Consider the following 19,399-nt stretch of genomic DNA (forward strand, 5'->3'; position numbering starts at 1 on the left):
GTAAACTGAGTTGGACAAGGAAGATGAGAAGAGGTTAGATAGGTGATGTTTCAAAGTAGAACTCTCAGGGCTTAGTACCAGGAAGGGTGAGTGAAAGAGAAGCGTTTAAGACTGTCTAGGTTTCTGGCAGGTGGGGCTCTGTTATCCTGGAAAGGACAGGACATCTCTAAAAGTTCAAATATTTTAAATGTTTACATATACTTTAACATATCATTGTTATAATTTTTGAGAATTTCAGTATAAAAATTATGCATCAGGAAGATGCCCCGTATTTATTCAATGGTGTTGACTAACCTAAGCCACCACCTGTGAAATAAGGGTAGCTCTCCGCATTAAAAAGCACTGGAACTGCAAAGCAAAATGGTAATGGAGAAAAAAATGCAAAATGAGTAGCCTAATAACACAAAAGCAAGGTCAGCAAAGAAATGTCAGGATTGCACATCACTAGCTTGAAGAGGCCGTGCCTCCCCCTGTGCAGGACTGGGTCATGTCCTTTCTGCCGTGGAGAAAGCTCACTTCAGCCTCCCTTTGGGGTCTGTCCAGCTTCTACAGCCTCTCCTAGCATATGCCAGTTGAAATAGGGAACTCTCTCAGCTACACATCCTCTAGCCACTTGCCCCTGTGTCCCCTGGCCTCCTTTCCACTGGCCTTTAAGAGACAGATGTTATATCCCTGGTCTAGGGCAAATCCTTGTTGCCACCTCTCCATCCACAGGAACTATTTCTGTCCTCTCCTTGCCATAGTAAGGTGTTCAAACCTTGCTCCAGTAAGAAAATTGCATTCCTTGAGTCCCAATGCTTCCTTTGCCTCCAAGATCACCAGCTTCCGATGGTAAAGATGAACTGGAACTTTAAGCAAATGTAATCAGTTGGGGGGGGGGGGGAGGTCTATAGGAGGAGCTAGGGCTTGTGAAAACCTACAGGAAGAACTCTATAATAAAGCTCTATGATTCTGACTTCTTTCATTAACTTTCCCCTTATATAACTACCCTTCTATCTTGGCACACAGGCCCAAAGTATACACTTGGCTTGCCATGTCTGCATGCCCTGGGTTGCAACTTTTTTTCCCCGGAAAAAAATTCTTTTGGTGACAAAACACTTACTCGATATCATTTTTCACCCCACACAGACAACCTCAGTTCACAAGCCCAGTTCCTGCCCCTTACCCTAACCCCTGAAGCTACCCCCGCCCCCGCCCCCCGTACCCCGCCCCGCGCGCGCGCGCGCGCACACGCACACACACACACACACACACACACACACACACACAAAAAGATCTACCTGGATAGCAGAGACCTCTCAGCCAGCCAGTCCTGAGGGCATTTTCCTCTTGGCCTCTGAAGACACACTGGCCTTAAAATGCTGCTTTTAGGGTCTGGAGCCTCTGCTCCTCCCTGTTTCTACCCTCTCACTGTCTAGCTCCCTTTCTGCCTACCTTGTTTTGGTTGCAGTTTTCACAGTTACTGGGGCTCTTTTATCTTATCGCAAGATACATTTTTCCCCAAACAGTGCAATCCTGATCTTCGACTTTGTTTCCTCTGCTGGTGGAAAATGCCCTCCTTTCTTCCATTGGTCAACTCCTTGCCTTGGGACTGCACTGCTGGGCCAGCTCCTGGGTGTCTATCCTGCACTTCAGAGTCCCATGCTTTCCTGTCTGTACTCCCTTCCTGTCTCTTGAACCTCTCCACTTCACTTGATCCAATCATTTCACATTCTGCCTCACTAGCCTGGGACTGCTTGAGGATAGGAATGGGACCAGCAGCAGTCTCGGGAGACATTTGAATATGTTTTCATCCAAAATATTTCTATTAACGCAATATGTAGGTATTTATTTATTTATTTTGAAAAGGCAATATATTTACATGGTATAAAATGCAAAAGGTATTCAGGGAGAAGCCTGCCTCCCAGCTTTGCCCCCCAGGTCCAGGATTCCCCTAACAACATTGTTATTCTTTTTTTTGTGGACATTTCCACGTGCATTCAAGCCTTGCCCTTGTTTCTTTTGAGCACCCTGTTGCGGGAACCAGCTCCTTCCACTGGAGGTTATTTTCTTAGGACGGACTCTTCTCTGGTTTGAGCTCCTTTCCCGACGCTGCCGGGCCTCCCGGCGCCGGGACGCACTGCGCATCGGCCTGCAGCTACTCGCGCCCTGCTCCCCCTAGCGGCGGCGCCCCGCCCGGCAGCAGCCTCGAGGCCCGCGCGGCTGGGGGAGGGGTCGCGGAGGCGGCGGCGGCGTCAGCTGCTCCCCTGGCGGTGGGAGGTGAGGCGCCGGACAAGATGGCGGCGCGAGTGCTTTGCGCCCGTGGAGCGGCCTCAGCCGCACCCTGCAGCCTCATGCCCGGGCTCCGGTGAGCAGCGCCGCCCTTTCGGGGAGGGGCCGCCGCAGGACGGAGGGTGCGGGGTTCCCGGCGCGGGTCTCCGGCCTGGCCGCGCTTTCGTGCGGCAGGGTGGCTGGGGCTGCGGGCCGCAGTGGCCGAGGCCGCGGCCGGGGGCCGGGAGTGGACCCGAGCCGCGGCGAGGACGGAGCGCCTTCCCAGCGGGCTCAAGGTCACGGAAGGGACGGTGCCTGGCGCCGAGGCCACGTCCGCCGGCCATGCCGGCCCGGTCTGCGGGTCCTTGCCCCGGCACGACCCGAGTCGTGGCCAAGCGTCAGCCGCGCGGCCGAGACCGCAGGCCCTTTAGGCCTCCCCCTCCCCCGGCGTCCTGAGAAAGCTGCCTCCGGGCGCAAAACGCCGATGTCTGCATCAGCAAAGGGCAGCAGAGGCACTACATAATATCCTCTTAGGTCGTTGTGAGGAAGAAAAAGCATCATCCTCACTGAAGAGGGTCGGAGGATAGTGAGGAGGTCTCAGTACTAGGAATAGCGTTTGACTTGCCTTTAAAAGTAGGTAGTGAATGAAAAAGTATTTAAAATTACAGGACTAAGTAGGCATTGGGTTCATGTTTAACTTTTGTTTTTCTAAGCTCATTGGGTTAAATGTTCGGTTTTCTGAATTCATCACTTTGACATATTCATGTCCCACTTCCACGTTCAAAAGAAGAAAAAAAAAACCCGAAGCCCATACTAACGCGGATATTTGCTTTCTCGTTTTCTTTACACCAGGTTTAAATGTTATTTTTTGTTTGTTTTTAATTAATCATGAGCCTCCAGAAAATATAGTTGTCACTTCAAAATGAAAAAGCGAAGAAACTACCTATCAAACTCTTACTATGGGCCAAGGAGCTTTATATAATATGACATTTCATTAAATCCTAGTGTCAATCTTAAGTAATGGGATATGTATTTCAGAAATAAGATGGAACTTCAAAGGGTGTGAGACACATAGCTAGAAAAGGCATTTGAGCCCAAGTTTGTCAGACTTCAGGCCCAGCGCTCAACTCATATTTCCATATTTGATGTTTGTTGTTTCCAAGTTGATAAGTCAACCTCCTTTCATTTTTATTATTACGGAGCATCTATTGTGCACCTTATTTTTTTCACATATGTGATATGAGCCCATGAAATTCATATTTTCTTTCAGCTGAGACTGAAGATGTTACCTCACATGTTTACCTTAAATGTCCAAGGTCACAAAGCTAGGAAACCGGAGAATTGGACCAGTACCCTGACCCCCTGATGGAGTCAGATGTTCTTGACCCTGGAGTCCTTATCTCTGTCTTTCTTGTAGGCTCTTTGATTGCTCTCTCAGGTCCCCTGTACCTTTTGACTATTCTTTCCTGGGCTCTAGTCTGCCTTAACTGTAGGTGTTCTTTAGAACTCAGTCTAGACCTAGTTAATTATCTGATTCTATCCAATATTGAATATATATGATGTCTTTGGAACTGAGCATAATAGCCATAGTTACTATCTCCAGAAAGCCATGGCAGTTAAAAAGCCATATAGATTTATAGATTGAGGTCGGTGCCATGAGAGAAAATCAGGGAACCTGATTGCAGAAGGCCTCTCAAGGATGGTGATGTTAAGCTGAGACGTGAAGGGACAGTGTACATGACAGGCCTGAATGAGAAGGAATCGGGCACGCTGGGAAACTCTAGAAAAGTGTAGGAGGCTGGAGCACAGGGGTGGGTGAACAGAAGACTGGCTAGAGGATAGGTGGCAAGAAGCAAGGGCCGCATAATTCCAAGCCTTGTAAGCCATCTTAGCTTGGATTTTGTTCTGGGAGCCATGGAAAACATTTAAAGATATCAATTCTAGTGTGGCATCATCTGACATATGTTTTTAAAAGTTCAGTCAGATATTGGAAAGGAGACAGAATTAAAGGTAATAGCCAACTGGACAGATACTCTTGAGTCATTTGTTCCATAGGTATAGGAGTGCCCACCATGTACCAGGTGCTGTTGGAAACAGTGAATAAGGCACATAAGGTCCTCTCCATCGGGAGCTTGCTAGTAATTCAGAGGAGAAACAGATGTGGGGTGGAGGGAGCAGCTTTGAACCAGGTAAAGTTTAAGATGACTGTGAGCTGTTCAAATAAAAGGCCAAGTAGGCAGTTGACCTTAACCTTTGTGACTCCTCAAAAATGTCTGTGCTACAGGTAACATTTGGGTGTTGTCAGCATGTAGAAATGCAAAACATTGAAAATGTTGATGAATACGTGGGTTTCAGTATACTGTCTTGTATTTGATTGAAATTTTTCATAAAATATTTTTTAAAACCATAGGAATGAAAGAGATTGCTTGAGGAGAGAGTGTGGATGGAGAAAGGGCTGAGAAACAGACCCTGGCATGTGTCAACATTTACAGGCTGGATATAGGAAAAGAACCCAGCAAGGGAGATGGAAAGAGCAGCCAATGAGGTCATTGTTATATGAGTGCCCAGGGAGAAGTATTTCAAGGAGTCCACTGTGCCAGATGCTGGTAAAAGGTTAAGATGACAAAAGAAAACTGGATTTGCCAACATACCCCTTGTGGATGACCTTGCAAGAGTGATTTCAGAGGGAAAGGAGGACGCATTCCTGGGAGAATTATTTACCAGCTACTTAGTGGACATCATGCTAGTGTCCCATAGATGCTGAGATGCTTATGTACTCGAAATTTAATGCATCTTCCTCCTACAAAGCCTACTTGCTCCTCCTGGATTCTCTCTCCCCAGTAATAGAACATCTTTCACTTTGTGGCTCAGGCCAGAAACCAAAGGTCTTCCCCAAGCCCATCCCCTCTTGCTGCTTCCCATCTACCTCCAGCTCTTCTTCACTCTGCCTTCTCTGTCACCACTCCCCTAGCTTAACTCTTGGCATCGTGCTCCCTGCTTTATTGCTATAGTCCATCCTCCATATCACTACCAGGCTGCTTTTTACACCTAGAATTTTTTTTTTGAAAACTTGCTAGCATTTCACCATTTACAGGGTAAGGTCCACTTGATAGGCATGGTGCACAAAAGCCTAACTACCCTGCCCACCCCTTTACCTTTCTCACCGTCCTCCCATACCCTATTCTGCCTTACTGAAATCTGCTGTTCCAGAAATACATCATACACTTTCATGGACATGTTGTTCCCTTTGACTGGAATTATTGCCTGCCTTGTTTACCTTTCTTGTCCTCCAAGACAGATCCAGAATGTCTCCACTGGAGTCCCTCTCACTCCTTGCAAGCCAAGATAATGGTTCATTCCTTTGAACTTCCACTGTGTATGTGTGTAAGTTTGTGTGTGTAAGTCCACAGTATCTGTGATCACTCTGGCTGTTTACTATTAGGTTTTTCCCATGAGACTGAACAGGCTGGGCATCTGGTTCATTTTTATATCCAGAGAGCCTGGCACATAATGCTTGTTCTATTTAAAGTCTAGGGCTTTGTAGAATGTGCTGTTCCCCACCCCACACTCTGTAAAGTGTCACACAACATATATATAATCTTAGAAGCACAGTCAGTTGTGTTTGTCACTGTTGTTAAAGAACCCCAGCCTTGCCTGGATCTTAAACCCTAACAGCTGATGGCATTGCTGCTTCTGCCTTCTTCCATGATTCAGCTTTGGTTACCTGACACTCTAAAACTTTCAGAGTTTGACAGTCAGTTGGGAATAGCTGGTCAGACTGTCTTTCATTTATCAAGACAATTGTTGCCTAAGTTCACAAGCAAATACCACTCAGGTTCTTGTATGTGTCCTGTGATATTGACTGTTTCTTAGGCTTATCTTTAGTGTACAAAACATTTCCATGTCTCTGACCTCATTTACCCTTTCTAAAGTATATCCCTTTGGTATTAAAATCAACCAAATGCTCAGTTGAGATTTGTGTTTGAGGAGGAGACATTCCTTAATTAGTAAAAATATTTTGAATTTCATAGGTCTAAGCTCATATTTTTATTTTGCTACTTCTTAGCTCAGATCAGTCTTTAAAATTCAATAATACCTACCTTACTAGATTGTTCTGAGGACAAAATGAGATGACATAGACAAACTACCTAGTCCAGTGCCTAACAGGAAGTATGTACTTATTAACTTGTAATCCCCTTAAGTTCTAAAGAGGAGGAGAAAAATTACTTTCGGATTTTTTTTTCTCCTCCAGATTTAGTCTGCCAATAATTATTTATTATGTTCTCTTATTTTATAAAGTGTTAAATGCCATAGAGATTAAATATCAATATATGTACATATGCTTGTGTATGTATTTCTGGAAGGCTACAAAGTCTCACGAATAAATCTTAAAACTTTCTACTTTGTATACCACTAATTTTATATACTTGCCATTTCGCTTCATGCCACTATCCCAAAATGTGTGTTTAAAACACTTTAAACAAATTGACAAAATGTTTTTATTTTTATTAAAATAAATTTTACCATGATTAATTTGGAGAATTGCCTTCTTCAGAATGAGTTTATTTACACAATCAGAGAGTGAACTGAAAACAGAAACAAATACCATATGAGTTTGGTTTTTGCTAAAGGGCCAATAGCTTTTATATGTAATTAATTTCTTTTAATTTTACAAGTTTGTTTTATTGAAAAAGTAGTTTTAAAAACTTAATTTTTAAACTCCCCTTCTCTCAGGGATACCACCATTGACAGTTTCTTAATTCTATGGTAAAGGCAAAATAGAAGAATTTCTAACTTCTTTTTACAAATACCATTTAAGATTATATATTTTTCTCCATTGCACTTATGAGAAAATTTCATAACTGGTATTATCTTATTTTGCTTGTTTACTATGAGCATGTTGCTTTTCAATCATAGAAGGGTTTGAAAAAAATACTTCATATTTATTGATCATTATATATATAAAACATTGTTTATATTTATATGTTTTATTTGTAAGCTTACATCATTCAAAAGCCTTTTTATCTGGTTTCTAGCTATTTGTAATAATGCCCTATGAATTAGTTTTAAATTAAAAGAACCTTTTATGGGAAGAAAATTGCCTGTAATGTTTGTTCATTAAAGCAACAAGTTGATTTTTTTTAAGCAAAAAAAAAAAAAAAGCTGCCATTATCACTATTAGCAGTTCACTTTATGTCTGAATTTATAAAACTGTTCTCTGCCGCCTTTTTCCCCATAATTTCAGAGTTATGTGCATGTAGATCTGCCTCCTCATCCTTTTAAATGACTGCATTCTATTCTGATCTTGGATATTCACCATTCAGCCAGTCCCATTAATGAATATCCAAATGCCTATATACCAGGAACAAACTAGAAACAAGGCAGTAATGAATGTTTTTGTACATTCACTTTTGTGTACTTGTTTAAATATGGCTGCCTGTAGGACGTAACTGCAGGTGCAGTTATTGGGCCAAAAGGCCTACACAGTTTTAATTTTGATGTAGATAATGCCATACTGCCCTCTAGGGATATTAAACAAATTTGTAATCCCACTTGCAAGCTTATGGAAGTATGCACTTAAAAATAAACTCATAGACACAGACAACAGAATGGTGTTTACCGGAGGGGATAGTAGGTGGGAAGAGGGTGAAGTGGTAAAGGGGGTTAAATATGTGGTAACAAAATGAAACTAAATTTTGGGTAATGAGCACAGAATAGCATACACACAAGTCAAAAAAGGAAAAAAAACAACAAAAAAGAAAACATTTTTTAAAGAAAAAAAAGGAAAAATCAGAATAGAGTACACTCGATGTTGAGTTATAATCTTTTACGCCCGAAATTTATGTTATTAACTGTTACCCTCAATAAATTTAATTTTAAAAAAAGTTTGTGGTTAAACTATAGTTTATTCTGTCAAATTTATCCTTACTTTCTGACAGCATGTATATAGTAGAAATTGTTATAAGATGAAAATTAGCAAATTTATGTGTTAATCAAGTTTATATTCTTAGGTTTTTGTGACAGTTAAAAATCTTGATTCAAAGGTTAATTTAGGGGTAAATTTTTTTAAATAAAGAATTCATTTAATTTCCATGTATATTTTCACATTTTTTTTATTCTGGTAAAGTATAGGTAACATAAAATTTGCAGTTTTAATCATTTTTAAGTGTACAGTTTAGTAATGGTGTTAATACATTCACATTATTATATAACCATCACCATAGTTTATCTAGAAACTTTTCATCTTCCCAGACTGAAACTGTACCCTTTCTCCCCTCCCCTCAGCCCCTGCACCCACCTTACTACTTTCCTTCTCTATGAATTTGGCTACTCTAGGTTTCCAAAGTGTATAATTTTTTCTATGTCAAAATTGCTTTGCTGGAGGGAAAAACATGTTGCGGAAATTGCAACGGTAAACATGAGAACCCTATTAGGAGAACCACAGGTTACTTCTTTTACACTTTCCTTCTGCTATTTTTGAGTACATAGTGGAAAGCAGGTATTTTGTGGTATCCCAGATTCTAGAACAGTACCTAGAATGGGTGCTCAAAGCTTGCTGAATGGATTGATAAATTTATGAAAACAATATACTATGTGACAGTACCTAAAGACACTGAAATCTTTGTACCTCTGATGAGACTCAAATTTTTGTGTATTATACTATAGGAGATTGACATCTTCCAATAACAGACCTCGAGAAGACAGCTGGTTAAAATCCTTATTTGTCCGGAAAGTTGATCCAAGAAAAGATGCTCACTCTAATCTCCTAGCCAAAAAGGAAACAAGCAGTCTATACAAATTACAGTGTGAGTGATAGGTCTGCTATCTTCATATTTGACTTTTTTTCCTTTCTTCATAAGTTTATCGTTGAATTTTCTTTTGTTTCAGTTCACAATGTTAAACCGGAATGCCTAGACGCATACAACAAAATTTGGTGTGTATACCAAACTATCCTTTACTTGGGGAGAAATAATGATTTTAATATTTGTTGGTTTAGGTAATACTTGATAGCAGAGTGATATCTTTATTCCTTTTTCTTAAAGCTGAACGTTCAGGGGCTCTTACATTGAGCTCTGATGTGGGATTACCAAGGAGGGCAGTTTGATTTTAAGCACTCATACAGCTAAGTCATCGTATAAGCTGTCAAACTTTAGAATTGTACTGGACCCTTAAGGTTGGAAAAAACCTTTTAAGGCTGTCTAGTCCATCATCTCGTCCAGTGCTTGAATCCTTTCTGCAGACCTTCCTGACAGTCGACACTTAAATACATTTATACAGTCCAACTCTGGACAGCTGTGAATGTTAGGATTAAAACTCACATTCCTAGAACCTCCACTGTTTCCAGTTTTACTTTTAAGTTCAGCTACTACTTGAAAGTCCTGTGTGTATTTGAATATAACTGTCATTTCTTTCCAAATCTTCCATTCACCAAGATTCAGGTCCCTTCAGGAGATTTTCTTGATTTGAGATCAATTACTCTTCCAGAATGTGTAAACTTTAAAGAGAAAATAAGTGTATCAGTTTTTAATTAATAAAAATACTATTTTACTGATCAAATCTGAGCAAATATAATTAAAAGGCATTTTTTTTACCTTTATTATCTGCTTTTATGAAAAGAAGCAAATGATTTTGTCACCAGAATCAGCATGATTTTCAGAAGCAAAAATCTTTAATTTTTGGAGGCGGTTTGTGAAATATAACACCATAAAATTTCCTACTGCAGCACAATTCTCTTTATTAAAAAATGCCTGCAAACAAAGCAGATGCTTATTTCTAAATCTTTTCTTGTAAAATGAAATTGGTTTTCTATGCTGATGTTTTCCCTGGATTATCTCTCCTGCCTTGTTTTTATTACTTCATCTTCTGTCTCTGATTTCAGTCTATTCTTATTTTTGTTTGGATGTCTTGCTTTCTCCCTTCAGACTCAACAAGTAGAATCACCTCATTCTTCCAGCTTCCCTGTTATTTACCATGGTTTTATTTAACCTTTTCCTTAGTTCCTTGTGATTAGTTTCTAAGGGTTGTGCATTCTTCATTTGACATATATTTTGGTTCTCTTTGCTTGCTTCCTTCTCCATCTGCCTTTCCTACCCTATTGAGCCCCATTTCCAAGTAGCCTCCTTTCTGACTCCTTCCTGGGCTCGTAGCTGTACCTATCCTTCCACCTCACCCCACAATCCATTACTCAGAAGTCTGCTAAATTGATCTAATCGAACTCCATTTTTTCCATCATGTTTTTTTTCTTTTTCATGTCCTCTGAAACTGGAGCAACTCCCTGTTCGGAGTAAAGACTTAACTCCTGTCTGGTTTGTATGAGTCTCTATAATGAGGTTCTCCCTAACCCATCCACTCTGAGTACAGGTACTACCTACCTTACAACCTCCATTCATATAAGGCCAGCACTTCTAAGAGCAGATTTAGGGCCCCCAACAAAGAGGATTGGCTACAAATCTATATATGACTTTGTATTGGTGAATAAACTATGCCCTGTTGTCAGGCCTTGGCCCCTTCTTGGACCCCACCTGGGTCATTTGTACAGGCTTTCTTTTTCCACGTTGGCTCCAATTCAGGATTATTTACTCCCTGCTCATTTCATATGACAAAAGGAGGCCCATTTCTATTTCCCTAACATTATGCTTTCCCCACCCCTGATTTCCATTAATTCCCTATTAGTTCTGAATATAAGTCTTTATGAGCCAGTACAATGACCACACCATGTGTATTTGTTGAAGGGTGGCATTTACTTTTATGGGTTTTTACTTAGACATAAGACCAAACTGAGTTTTTCTCTGTTAACGATTAATATACACCCAGTACTGGTGCTCCAGCATGTGGTGGTGATCACTAGCTTAATACTGCTCAGTGTCAGCAGACAATTTGAACAGGTTCTATTCCTGATCCTTGATTTCCTTTTTCATCCATTGTTGGGTCTGTTTTATACTTTTTCATTTTTTCTATTCAAAAAATATGCAGGCTTTAGCTTTTCTCTTCATATGGCATAGTTATGTCTCTTCCCTTTGCTTTTCCCTATAAATTAGAATCTGTAATACAGGAAAGTTTCCATGGAATCAAGCTCTGGCACCTATGTTAAATTAAATCTGACCTGTCATGGCTTTGCCTCAACTCCTGTACAATAAATGATAATGAACTGGGTAGTGTGTTCAACATGAGATTAGGTGATACCTCTCAAATCCCCTCAGTTGGTTAAATTAAATAGAACCTAATTTATGCCTATGTTGTTTCTTTAATTTGGAGTCTCCTGTTATGTTGATGCCCTTTGTAACTGTTGGAATTGGGGTTGCTTCCAAAATGTGTTGTGTTCTAGCTCTGTCTTCTTCCTCCTTGCTTAAGCCAACTTGTTCTCTGCTGGTTACCTCTGCCTGATTGTGCCACTTCTGTTTTCTTCCCTTTCTTATTTTTTCCATATTCTTTTTCCACTAGTCCCATTTCCCTCATTCTTTCTATCTTTGAAAACAGCATAAGTTAGCTTTTATAAACCTCATCATTCCTAAGTACTTCTTTTCTTTCTGGAATGGCAAACAGTAGACTCATAGTTCTTGGAATCTTGGAAGCTTTGGCTCTTCCTTATCATTTTCGTCACTATATTTGAGTTGGTTATGAATGTCCTATATAGTTGGGAGTATCAGAAACAAGCTTCTGATAAGTGGGATATCAAAGTAGAACAGAATTCAGCTAAAAGGTTAATTTTGCATGTCATTTTATCATAAATGTATTCTGAGGTCAGTTGTCAGAACACAAAGTAGATGACCTTTTTCCTGTTATTGCTCATGTGTTGTCCACCTGGTTGGTTAATTAGTGTTGCTATTTCTTCTCTTTAAGTCAAGAGGTGTTGCCAAAGATTCATGAAGATAAACATTACCCTTGTACTTTGGTGGGGACTTGGAACACGTGGTATGGCGAACAGGATCAAGCTGGTAGGAAGCAGAAGTCTTTGAAATAAACACTTGTTCCTTTAGCCTTTTCTGTAACAATTTAAATGATATTTAATTATTGATTTTATAATCAAAGCTTTTCAAGTTTCAGTCTAGTGTTATGGTTAATTTCTCCAGTAATTCATTGCAAAAACTACTTTTTTGTTGTTTTTAATGTTTGAATCCTGTTTTGAAACTTTATAGTGTAACTCATAGGGCAACACATTACAGTGTTGTACTATGTTAACATTATACATATTTAGAATATTTTCAAGGTAAGAATACTATGAAATTCTAAATGTATGTTATCTTTTAAAATATATTCCAGTCCACCTCTGGAGGTATGAAGGAGGCTATCCCGCCCTCACAGAGGTCATGAGTAAACTCAGAGAAAATCAGGTAATGATTTTGAAAAATGTTTACTTATTTACACTAATGATATAGTAGATGTTAGTACAGAATTAAATGACTATTCTGTTATCAGTTTCTTTTTAACATTAGTAAACCGTTAGTTTTTTGTAGTAAAAATTTTATTATTTGAACTCTTGAAGTTGTATTCAAATGTAAAGTAACCAGTTGTGATACTATGAAAATAACTGTTCTTATTGTAAAAGGCAGTTGTACTTTGAAATTGGTAAGTCAGCATGGTAGGCTTTGCTATTCTCCCCCTCCTTTCACTAATAGGTGCACATTAGTGTAGAGAAGTTTAACAGCCATACATTATATAACTTCCCAGTCCAAATATAAATGGCTTTTGGATTTTGTGATATTTTGTAGTCTCCACCTCTATTATGCTATTTGACACTGCTGGAAAGACTTAAGAAGCAAGAAATTAAATTTGTTTGTATTGTCACTGAAATAATAAGGATGACCATGTAGTTTGTCTACCTGGACACTTGAGAGTGAAAGGGAATGCTAATAGTCATGTCAGTTTGCCAAGAAGTAACCTGGGATTGTCTCAGGCCAACCGGGCCCTATTTATAATACTATTCTATTATAGGAAGAACATAAATATTCCAAGTAGGAACATAAATATTACTAAAGTGGACTTATATATAAATATTAGAAGATTTCATGAGCACATTTTTTTCACTCAAAGGAATTTGTGCAGTTCCGGAAGGCAAGAAGCAACATGCTTCTCTCCAGGAAGAATCAGCTGTTATTAGAATTTAGTTTCTGGAATGAGCCTGTTCCACGGTCAGGACCTAATATATATGAACTCAGATCTTACCAACTCCGAGTAAGTACTGAAATATGAGTTAACTGTCTCTCATTCTTTTGTGAAGAAGCATGAGCTCCCCTTAATGATGACAAAAAAGTTGAGTGTGTATTCTGTAATATTTCCTTGGCATTACATTTTGATTGACTTATTTTCTCCCCTGTTGTCCTCCTCTTATTTTCTCTTTTTATCTTCTTTTTAATTTCTCATTTCTCTTCTAGGCTCTTTCATATTTTATAATCTTATACATAATATTTATTATTCGACATTTTTCCATGTAGGATTTGTTTTTAAGAGGAAAGACCTAAAATGCAGGACTATGTACAATATATAGCATCTATTATAATTGAATTAGAGCAACTAATAAATGTGTGACTCTTGAATAAATAGTACAGCACTGTAATATTAAAAGGGAATAAATAATATTTTCTAAGACTTTCCAGATGTTTGCCCACTAGTGACCACTAGAAAGAAAGTCCCAGATAGCAACACTATTAAAAGGAACACATATCAGTAGATCTTAGTGGTCTACACTCACCATTAATCCTGGAAGAAGGAAAACGATGTTCTTATTACTAAGTTTATGTAAATCGAATTTTTTAATTCCACAATAAAATCTGAATGGGTACCAATAGTTAATTCATGACTTAAGTATATCTAGGGGGTGGGAGTACCTGTGGTTGTGATAACTATAACTGGATTACTTACTATATATGTTGTCTTCTTATATGAAGCCAAAGAATATTACTCCCACTATGGAGTTGGTATGAACACAGTGAATAATTTTTTATAACATTTTTTATTTGTTACATCTCACATTATTAAGAGTTAATTTTTAGGTTAGTTTTGTCCTTTGATATTTTTAAACCGCTATTCCATATTTCTTCACAAAAGAACTAACATCAAAATCCAAATCTCTTTTCAGCCAGGAACTATGATTGAATGGGGCAATTACTGGTGAGTATATTACCAAATGGTGAGTTTGTAAGTAGTGTTAATAGATTATATTAGGCAATAGAGTTAATTATAGGAATAAAATCTGGAGATAATGCCATGTTTGATACTATACTGTTGTTTTGTGTGACATTTTTATTATGAAAATTTTCAAACATATACAAAACTAGAGAGAGAATACCATGGGTACCCTGCCTTCTATACCCATTACTTAGCTTCAACAATTATCAACACATGGCCAATCTTGCTTAGGTCTAACTTCCTCAACCCAAATTATTGGGAAGTAAATCCCAGACAACAAACCATTTCATCCATAAATATTTTAGTATATCTAAGAGATAAGGATGCTTTTCTTAAAACATAACCCCAGTGTGCAAGGGATTATTTCATATTCTTCTTTGACATTATCTTTCTGATGTTGCTTTTATCACATAAATATAACACTGCCATGATACAGCTACTACTTTTTTTTCTTTTTAGTTTGAGTAGCAAAATACCTGTTTTTCCCAAAACTGATCTTTAGATTCAACACAATCCCAATCAGAATCCCAGCAAGCTTTGAAAATGCAGAGGACCCAAAGTAGGTAAAGCAAACTTGAAAAAGTAAGCACAAAGTTGGAGGGCTCACACCTCTCCTTTTCAGAACTGACTACAGCTAGAGTGATCGAGCTAGAATAATCAAGATAGTAAGGTACTGGCATACAGATCAATATAATAGAATTGAATTGCACACCTAAATGTAAGAACTAAATATAAAACTTTTAGAAGAAAACATAGAAGAAAATCTTGCTGACTAGAGTTAGGCCAAGAGTTTTTAGATGTAACACCAAAATCACAACCCACAAGAGAAAACAACTGATAAAATTTCTCAAAATTCAAAACTTGTAATTCTGGATTTATATACAAAAGAACTCAAAGCAGCATCTCAGAAAAATATTCCCACACTTATGTTCACTGCAACATTATTCACAGTAGCCAGGAGGTAGAAGCAACGCAAATATCCATCGACAGATGAATGAAGAAAATATAGTAAAGATAGACTGGTCAAGATGGCATAGAAGGTAGAGGCTGTACACGCCTCGTCTTGGGATCACACCAAAATGATAAAACTACAGAGCAGCCAGCATGCAGTTGCCTGAGGTGTGGCTGAACAGAAGCCCTACAACTAGGAACAAAAATAATAGGACACCTCAACCTAGTAGGAGGAGCAGAGACGCAAAATGGCCTGGTCCCACAACTGCATGTAGCAGTCGAGAATCAGGAGGGCTATCTTGGATGCAGAACCCCTTCCTGCACCTAAGGATCGAGGGGTCCTGGCCCCACACAAGGCTCCCCAGCCCAGGGTTCCAGCACTGAGAAGAGAAGTCCCCACAACCTCTGGCTATGAAAACCAGCAGAAGTTGTGGCTGAGTGAGATGGAGGGCTGCGGGAGTCACAGATGTTCCTCTTAAATGGCCCATGCCTGGACTTACTGACAGACTTACTTGCTCTGAGCTCCAGCACTGGGGCAGCTGCTCAAGGAACACCAGGGACACAAGGGAGACACTGAGTTGTCAGGCTTCAGGATGAAGGCTGGAGAGGCACCTTTCTCCCAGACAGAAGTGCTGGTAGTATCCATTGTAAATATGTTGAGCTGTCCCCATTCCCAGTGTGTGGATGCCGCTGCACCATAGCTAAGTCGCCATCAAACTAACGTAAGTCACTCTGCCCAGGTGATTTCCTAAGACTCTGCTTCTCCAGTTTGTAGGCCCACCCAAGCCTCTTCCAATGGTTTATTCCATACAAATTGCGTATCTTGGCTTTTGCTTTGAGCTTTCCAAAAATTTCTCAAAAGCTCACAAAGCCCAAAGAAGCAGCATCTGGCTTCAACATTTCCTGTACCTCTTGCTGAGCAGCCCAAAGCCCCACACTTAAGTATCTGACCTCTGTTTTTGAGGCACCTAGGAGCAAACCATGGGTGGCAGCCATTTGTGAATTGCTTGGTGACTATTACCAGGTGGCCCCAGAAGTGCACAGGCTGTGGCCGAACTTGGCTTTCAGCTGGATTCCTACCAGGACTTTGCCACTGGGCCCAATAGGACACCTATATAAAGTCATTCTACTATGACTAGGAGACTTGGGAACCCTACCTAATACATAGAAGCAAACACAGGGAAGCAGCCAAAATGGGGAGACAGACATGTCCCGTGTGAAAGAACAGAGCAAGACTCCAGAAAAATAATTCACGAAAAGGGAGACAAGCAACCTAACAGATGTACAGTTCGAAACAGAGATAGGAAACATAATAACGGAGATGGAAAACATTATTGGGAACCAGTCAGAAATGAAGAATACAGTATCTGAGGTGAGCACATTAGAAGCAATCAATAGAGTGAATAAAGCAGAGATATAGAGGATGGGGTAGCAGAGGATACCCAGTCAGAACAGCAACAAGAAAAAAGAATCCAAAAAATGAAGATGCCTTAAGGAGCCTCTGGGACAACGTCAAATGTAATGACATTTGTATCATAGGGGTACCAGAAGGGAAAAAGAGCAAGGAATTGAAAACCTAGTTCAAGAAATAATCATGGAAAACTTCCCTAACCTGGTGAAGGAAATTGCCATACAACCCCAGGAAGCTCAGATGAACCCAACAGAGGCCAACACCAAAATACATCATAATTAAAATGTCAAAGATTAAATACAAAGATAGAATCTTAAAAGCAGCACAAGATAAATAATTAGTTACCAGCAAGGGAACATCTATAAGACTGGCAGCCAATTTCTCAACAGAAACTTTGCAGGTCATAAGAGATTGGCACAAAATATTCGAAGTGATGAAAACCCAGGACTTAAAAACCAAGATTATGCTACCCGGCAAAGCTCTCATTTAGAATCAAAGGAAAGAGAAAGAGCTTCCAAGACAAGAAAATTGTGAAGGTGTTCACCGTCAAGCCAGTATTACAGGAAATGTTGGAGGGACTTCCTTAAATGGAAGAAAATATGTATAAAAAATATGAATAAAGAATGGCAATAACTATATATCATCAAGTACTTCAAATGAAAAAGAAATGCTCCAATCAAAACAGGGTGGCTGAATGAATAAACAAGACCCTTACATAGGCTGCCTACAGGAGGGTCACTTCAAGTTAAAAGACACGCAGACTGAAAGTAAAAGCACGGAAAAAGACATTTCATGAGAATGTAGAGGGTATCATGCTGAGTAGAGTAAGTTAGTTAAAGTCAAATGACATACGAATTCACATACATGTAGATTCTAAAGAACAAAAACAGTAAACTCATAAAGAACATTTGGAGGGTTACTAGATGGGAAGGGGGTTGAGGGATGAAAAAGGGGGAAGGGATTAAGAAGTACAAATTTATACAAAATAGTCATGGAAATATAAAGTATAGCATAAGGAATATAGCCAGTAATATTGTAATAACTATGGTGTTAGAGGGTACTAGTTTTATTAGGGAGATCACTGTGTATATTATTATAGATGTCTAATTACCTGAAACTAAATATTTATGCCAACCATAACAAAAATAAAAATTTCAAAATGTATAAAAAGTTTTTTCAAAGAAAATATATGTAATGGAATATTATGCAGCCTTCAAAAAGAGGGAACCCCTAAGAGGGAGGAAAAAAGTCGTGTAGATGATAGAGGCTCTGTTCATCCCTCTTGTGACCAAATCAAAGTTGTGACAGAAACATGGAGCAAACAGCAAGGAAAGTTCCCTGGGATGTAGATAAACAGAAGAACTACAACTAGAGAGAGAAATAATTAATCAACTTGCAACGGTAGAAGGTAGGACGGGGCAAAAACACGAGGTTACCAGGTCCTAAGAAGCTGAGTGGGACAGAGGCTGTGGCGGCAGCAGCTCATAGTTGCAGACACCTCTTAAAGGGGCCGTGTCCAGAAGCAGACTTTCATGATGATGGACCTCTTTGCTCTGAGCACCAGCGCCAGTCGGCTACGTGGGGGCACCAGGGACTTACTGGGGAACACTGAGTTGTCAAGCCAGAGGTGAGGATTTGTCCCAGACAGAAGTGCCAGCGGTATCCATTGTTCTTCTGTTGAGCCCTCCCCCATCCTGGTGTGCAGACTCAGTGCCTCCATACCTGAGATATCATCAAACTGGATAGTAGAGGTTGCTTCACCCCGAGGATTCCCTGAAATTCTGCCTCCCCCAGCTCACAGTCCTACCCAAGCCACATCCAGATGTATCTTTGGCGAGTCAGGTGCTCCTTGCTGAGCAGAGCCAAGATTCAGCTGGCCTTGGTTTCTGGTGTGGTTTCTTGAGGCAACTATAAGCACAGTATCTGTGGATCGCTTGCTGAATCTTAACAGGTGACCCTGGAGGGGCACAGGCGAGCGCTAAACTTGGCCCGCAGCTGAATCCCTCTCAGGACTGTGCCAGTGGACACCTACTACATAAAGCCATGCTAATAAGACCAGGAAACTTAAGATCTTTTCTTAGTACATAGAAACAGACATGGAAAGGCAGTTAAAATGGGAAGACAAAGAACCAGAAACCATGTGAGAGAACAGAACAGAGATCTAGGAGTAATAGTCAAAACACTGGTTATAAGTATGCTCAATGAACTTAGGGGAGAGGTAGATGAATTCAGTTAGAACTTTAACAAAGATATAGAAAAAAACAAAAATGGAAATTATGAAAGGGAACCAGTCAAATGAAAAACACATTATCTGAGATAAAGAGTATATTAGGTGGAAAAAACAGAGTGGGTAAAGAAGAGGATGGGGAAGCCAAGGACACTTAATCAGAATGGCAAGAAAAAAGCCAAGACAATAATAATTTAAGGAACCTATGGGTAACTATTAAATGTAAAAACATTCATGTCTTGTGGTACCTAAAGGAAAGCAAGATGTTGAAGAGCTATTTGAAGAAATAATGATGGAAGACTTCCCTTACCTGTGAAGGACATAGACATACAATCCCAGGAAGCTCAGAGAGTCCCAAGAAAGAGGAACCCAAAGGCCCACACCAAGACACATCATAATTAAAATGCCAAAGGTTAAATACAAAGAAATATTAA

At 39.7% G+C, this 19,399-nt stretch overlaps 1 protein-coding gene across 5 annotated transcripts in view; it reads left to right on the forward strand.

Annotated features, from left to right (window-relative positions):
* The first annotated feature begins 2,125 nt into the window (after positions 1 to 2,125).
* The window catches only part of NIPSNAP2 (nipsnap homolog 2), a 31,654-nt gene continuing 14,380 nt past the window's right edge, over positions 2,126 to 19,399 (forward strand). For 2 of the 5 annotated variants that reach the window (XM_016138559.2, XM_016138560.2), the window contains exons 1-7: positions 2,207 to 2,347; positions 8,917 to 9,056; positions 9,139 to 9,184; positions 12,091 to 12,185; positions 12,511 to 12,581; positions 13,282 to 13,422; positions 14,327 to 14,358. In XM_016138559.2, coding sequence (XP_015994045.1) covers positions 2,277 to 2,347; positions 8,917 to 9,056; positions 9,139 to 9,184; positions 12,091 to 12,185; positions 12,511 to 12,581; positions 13,282 to 13,422; positions 14,327 to 14,358 — 596 coding nt within the window. In that variant the 5' untranslated portion in view covers positions 2,207 to 2,276. Of the gene's footprint in view, positions 2,348 to 8,916; positions 9,057 to 9,138; positions 9,185 to 12,090; positions 12,186 to 12,510; positions 12,582 to 13,281; positions 13,423 to 14,326; positions 14,359 to 19,399 lie in introns of all 5 variants that reach the window. The other 3 variants (XM_016138562.2, XM_016138563.2, XM_016138561.2) reach the window with 3 other exon arrangements.

The sequence above is a fragment of the Rousettus aegyptiacus genome, unplaced genomic scaffold (genome assembly GCF_014176215.1).
Source record: "Rousettus aegyptiacus isolate mRouAeg1 unplaced genomic scaffold, mRouAeg1.p scaffold_m13_p_8, whole genome shotgun sequence".
NCBI lineage: Eukaryota > Metazoa > Chordata > Mammalia > Chiroptera > Pteropodidae > Rousettus > Rousettus aegyptiacus.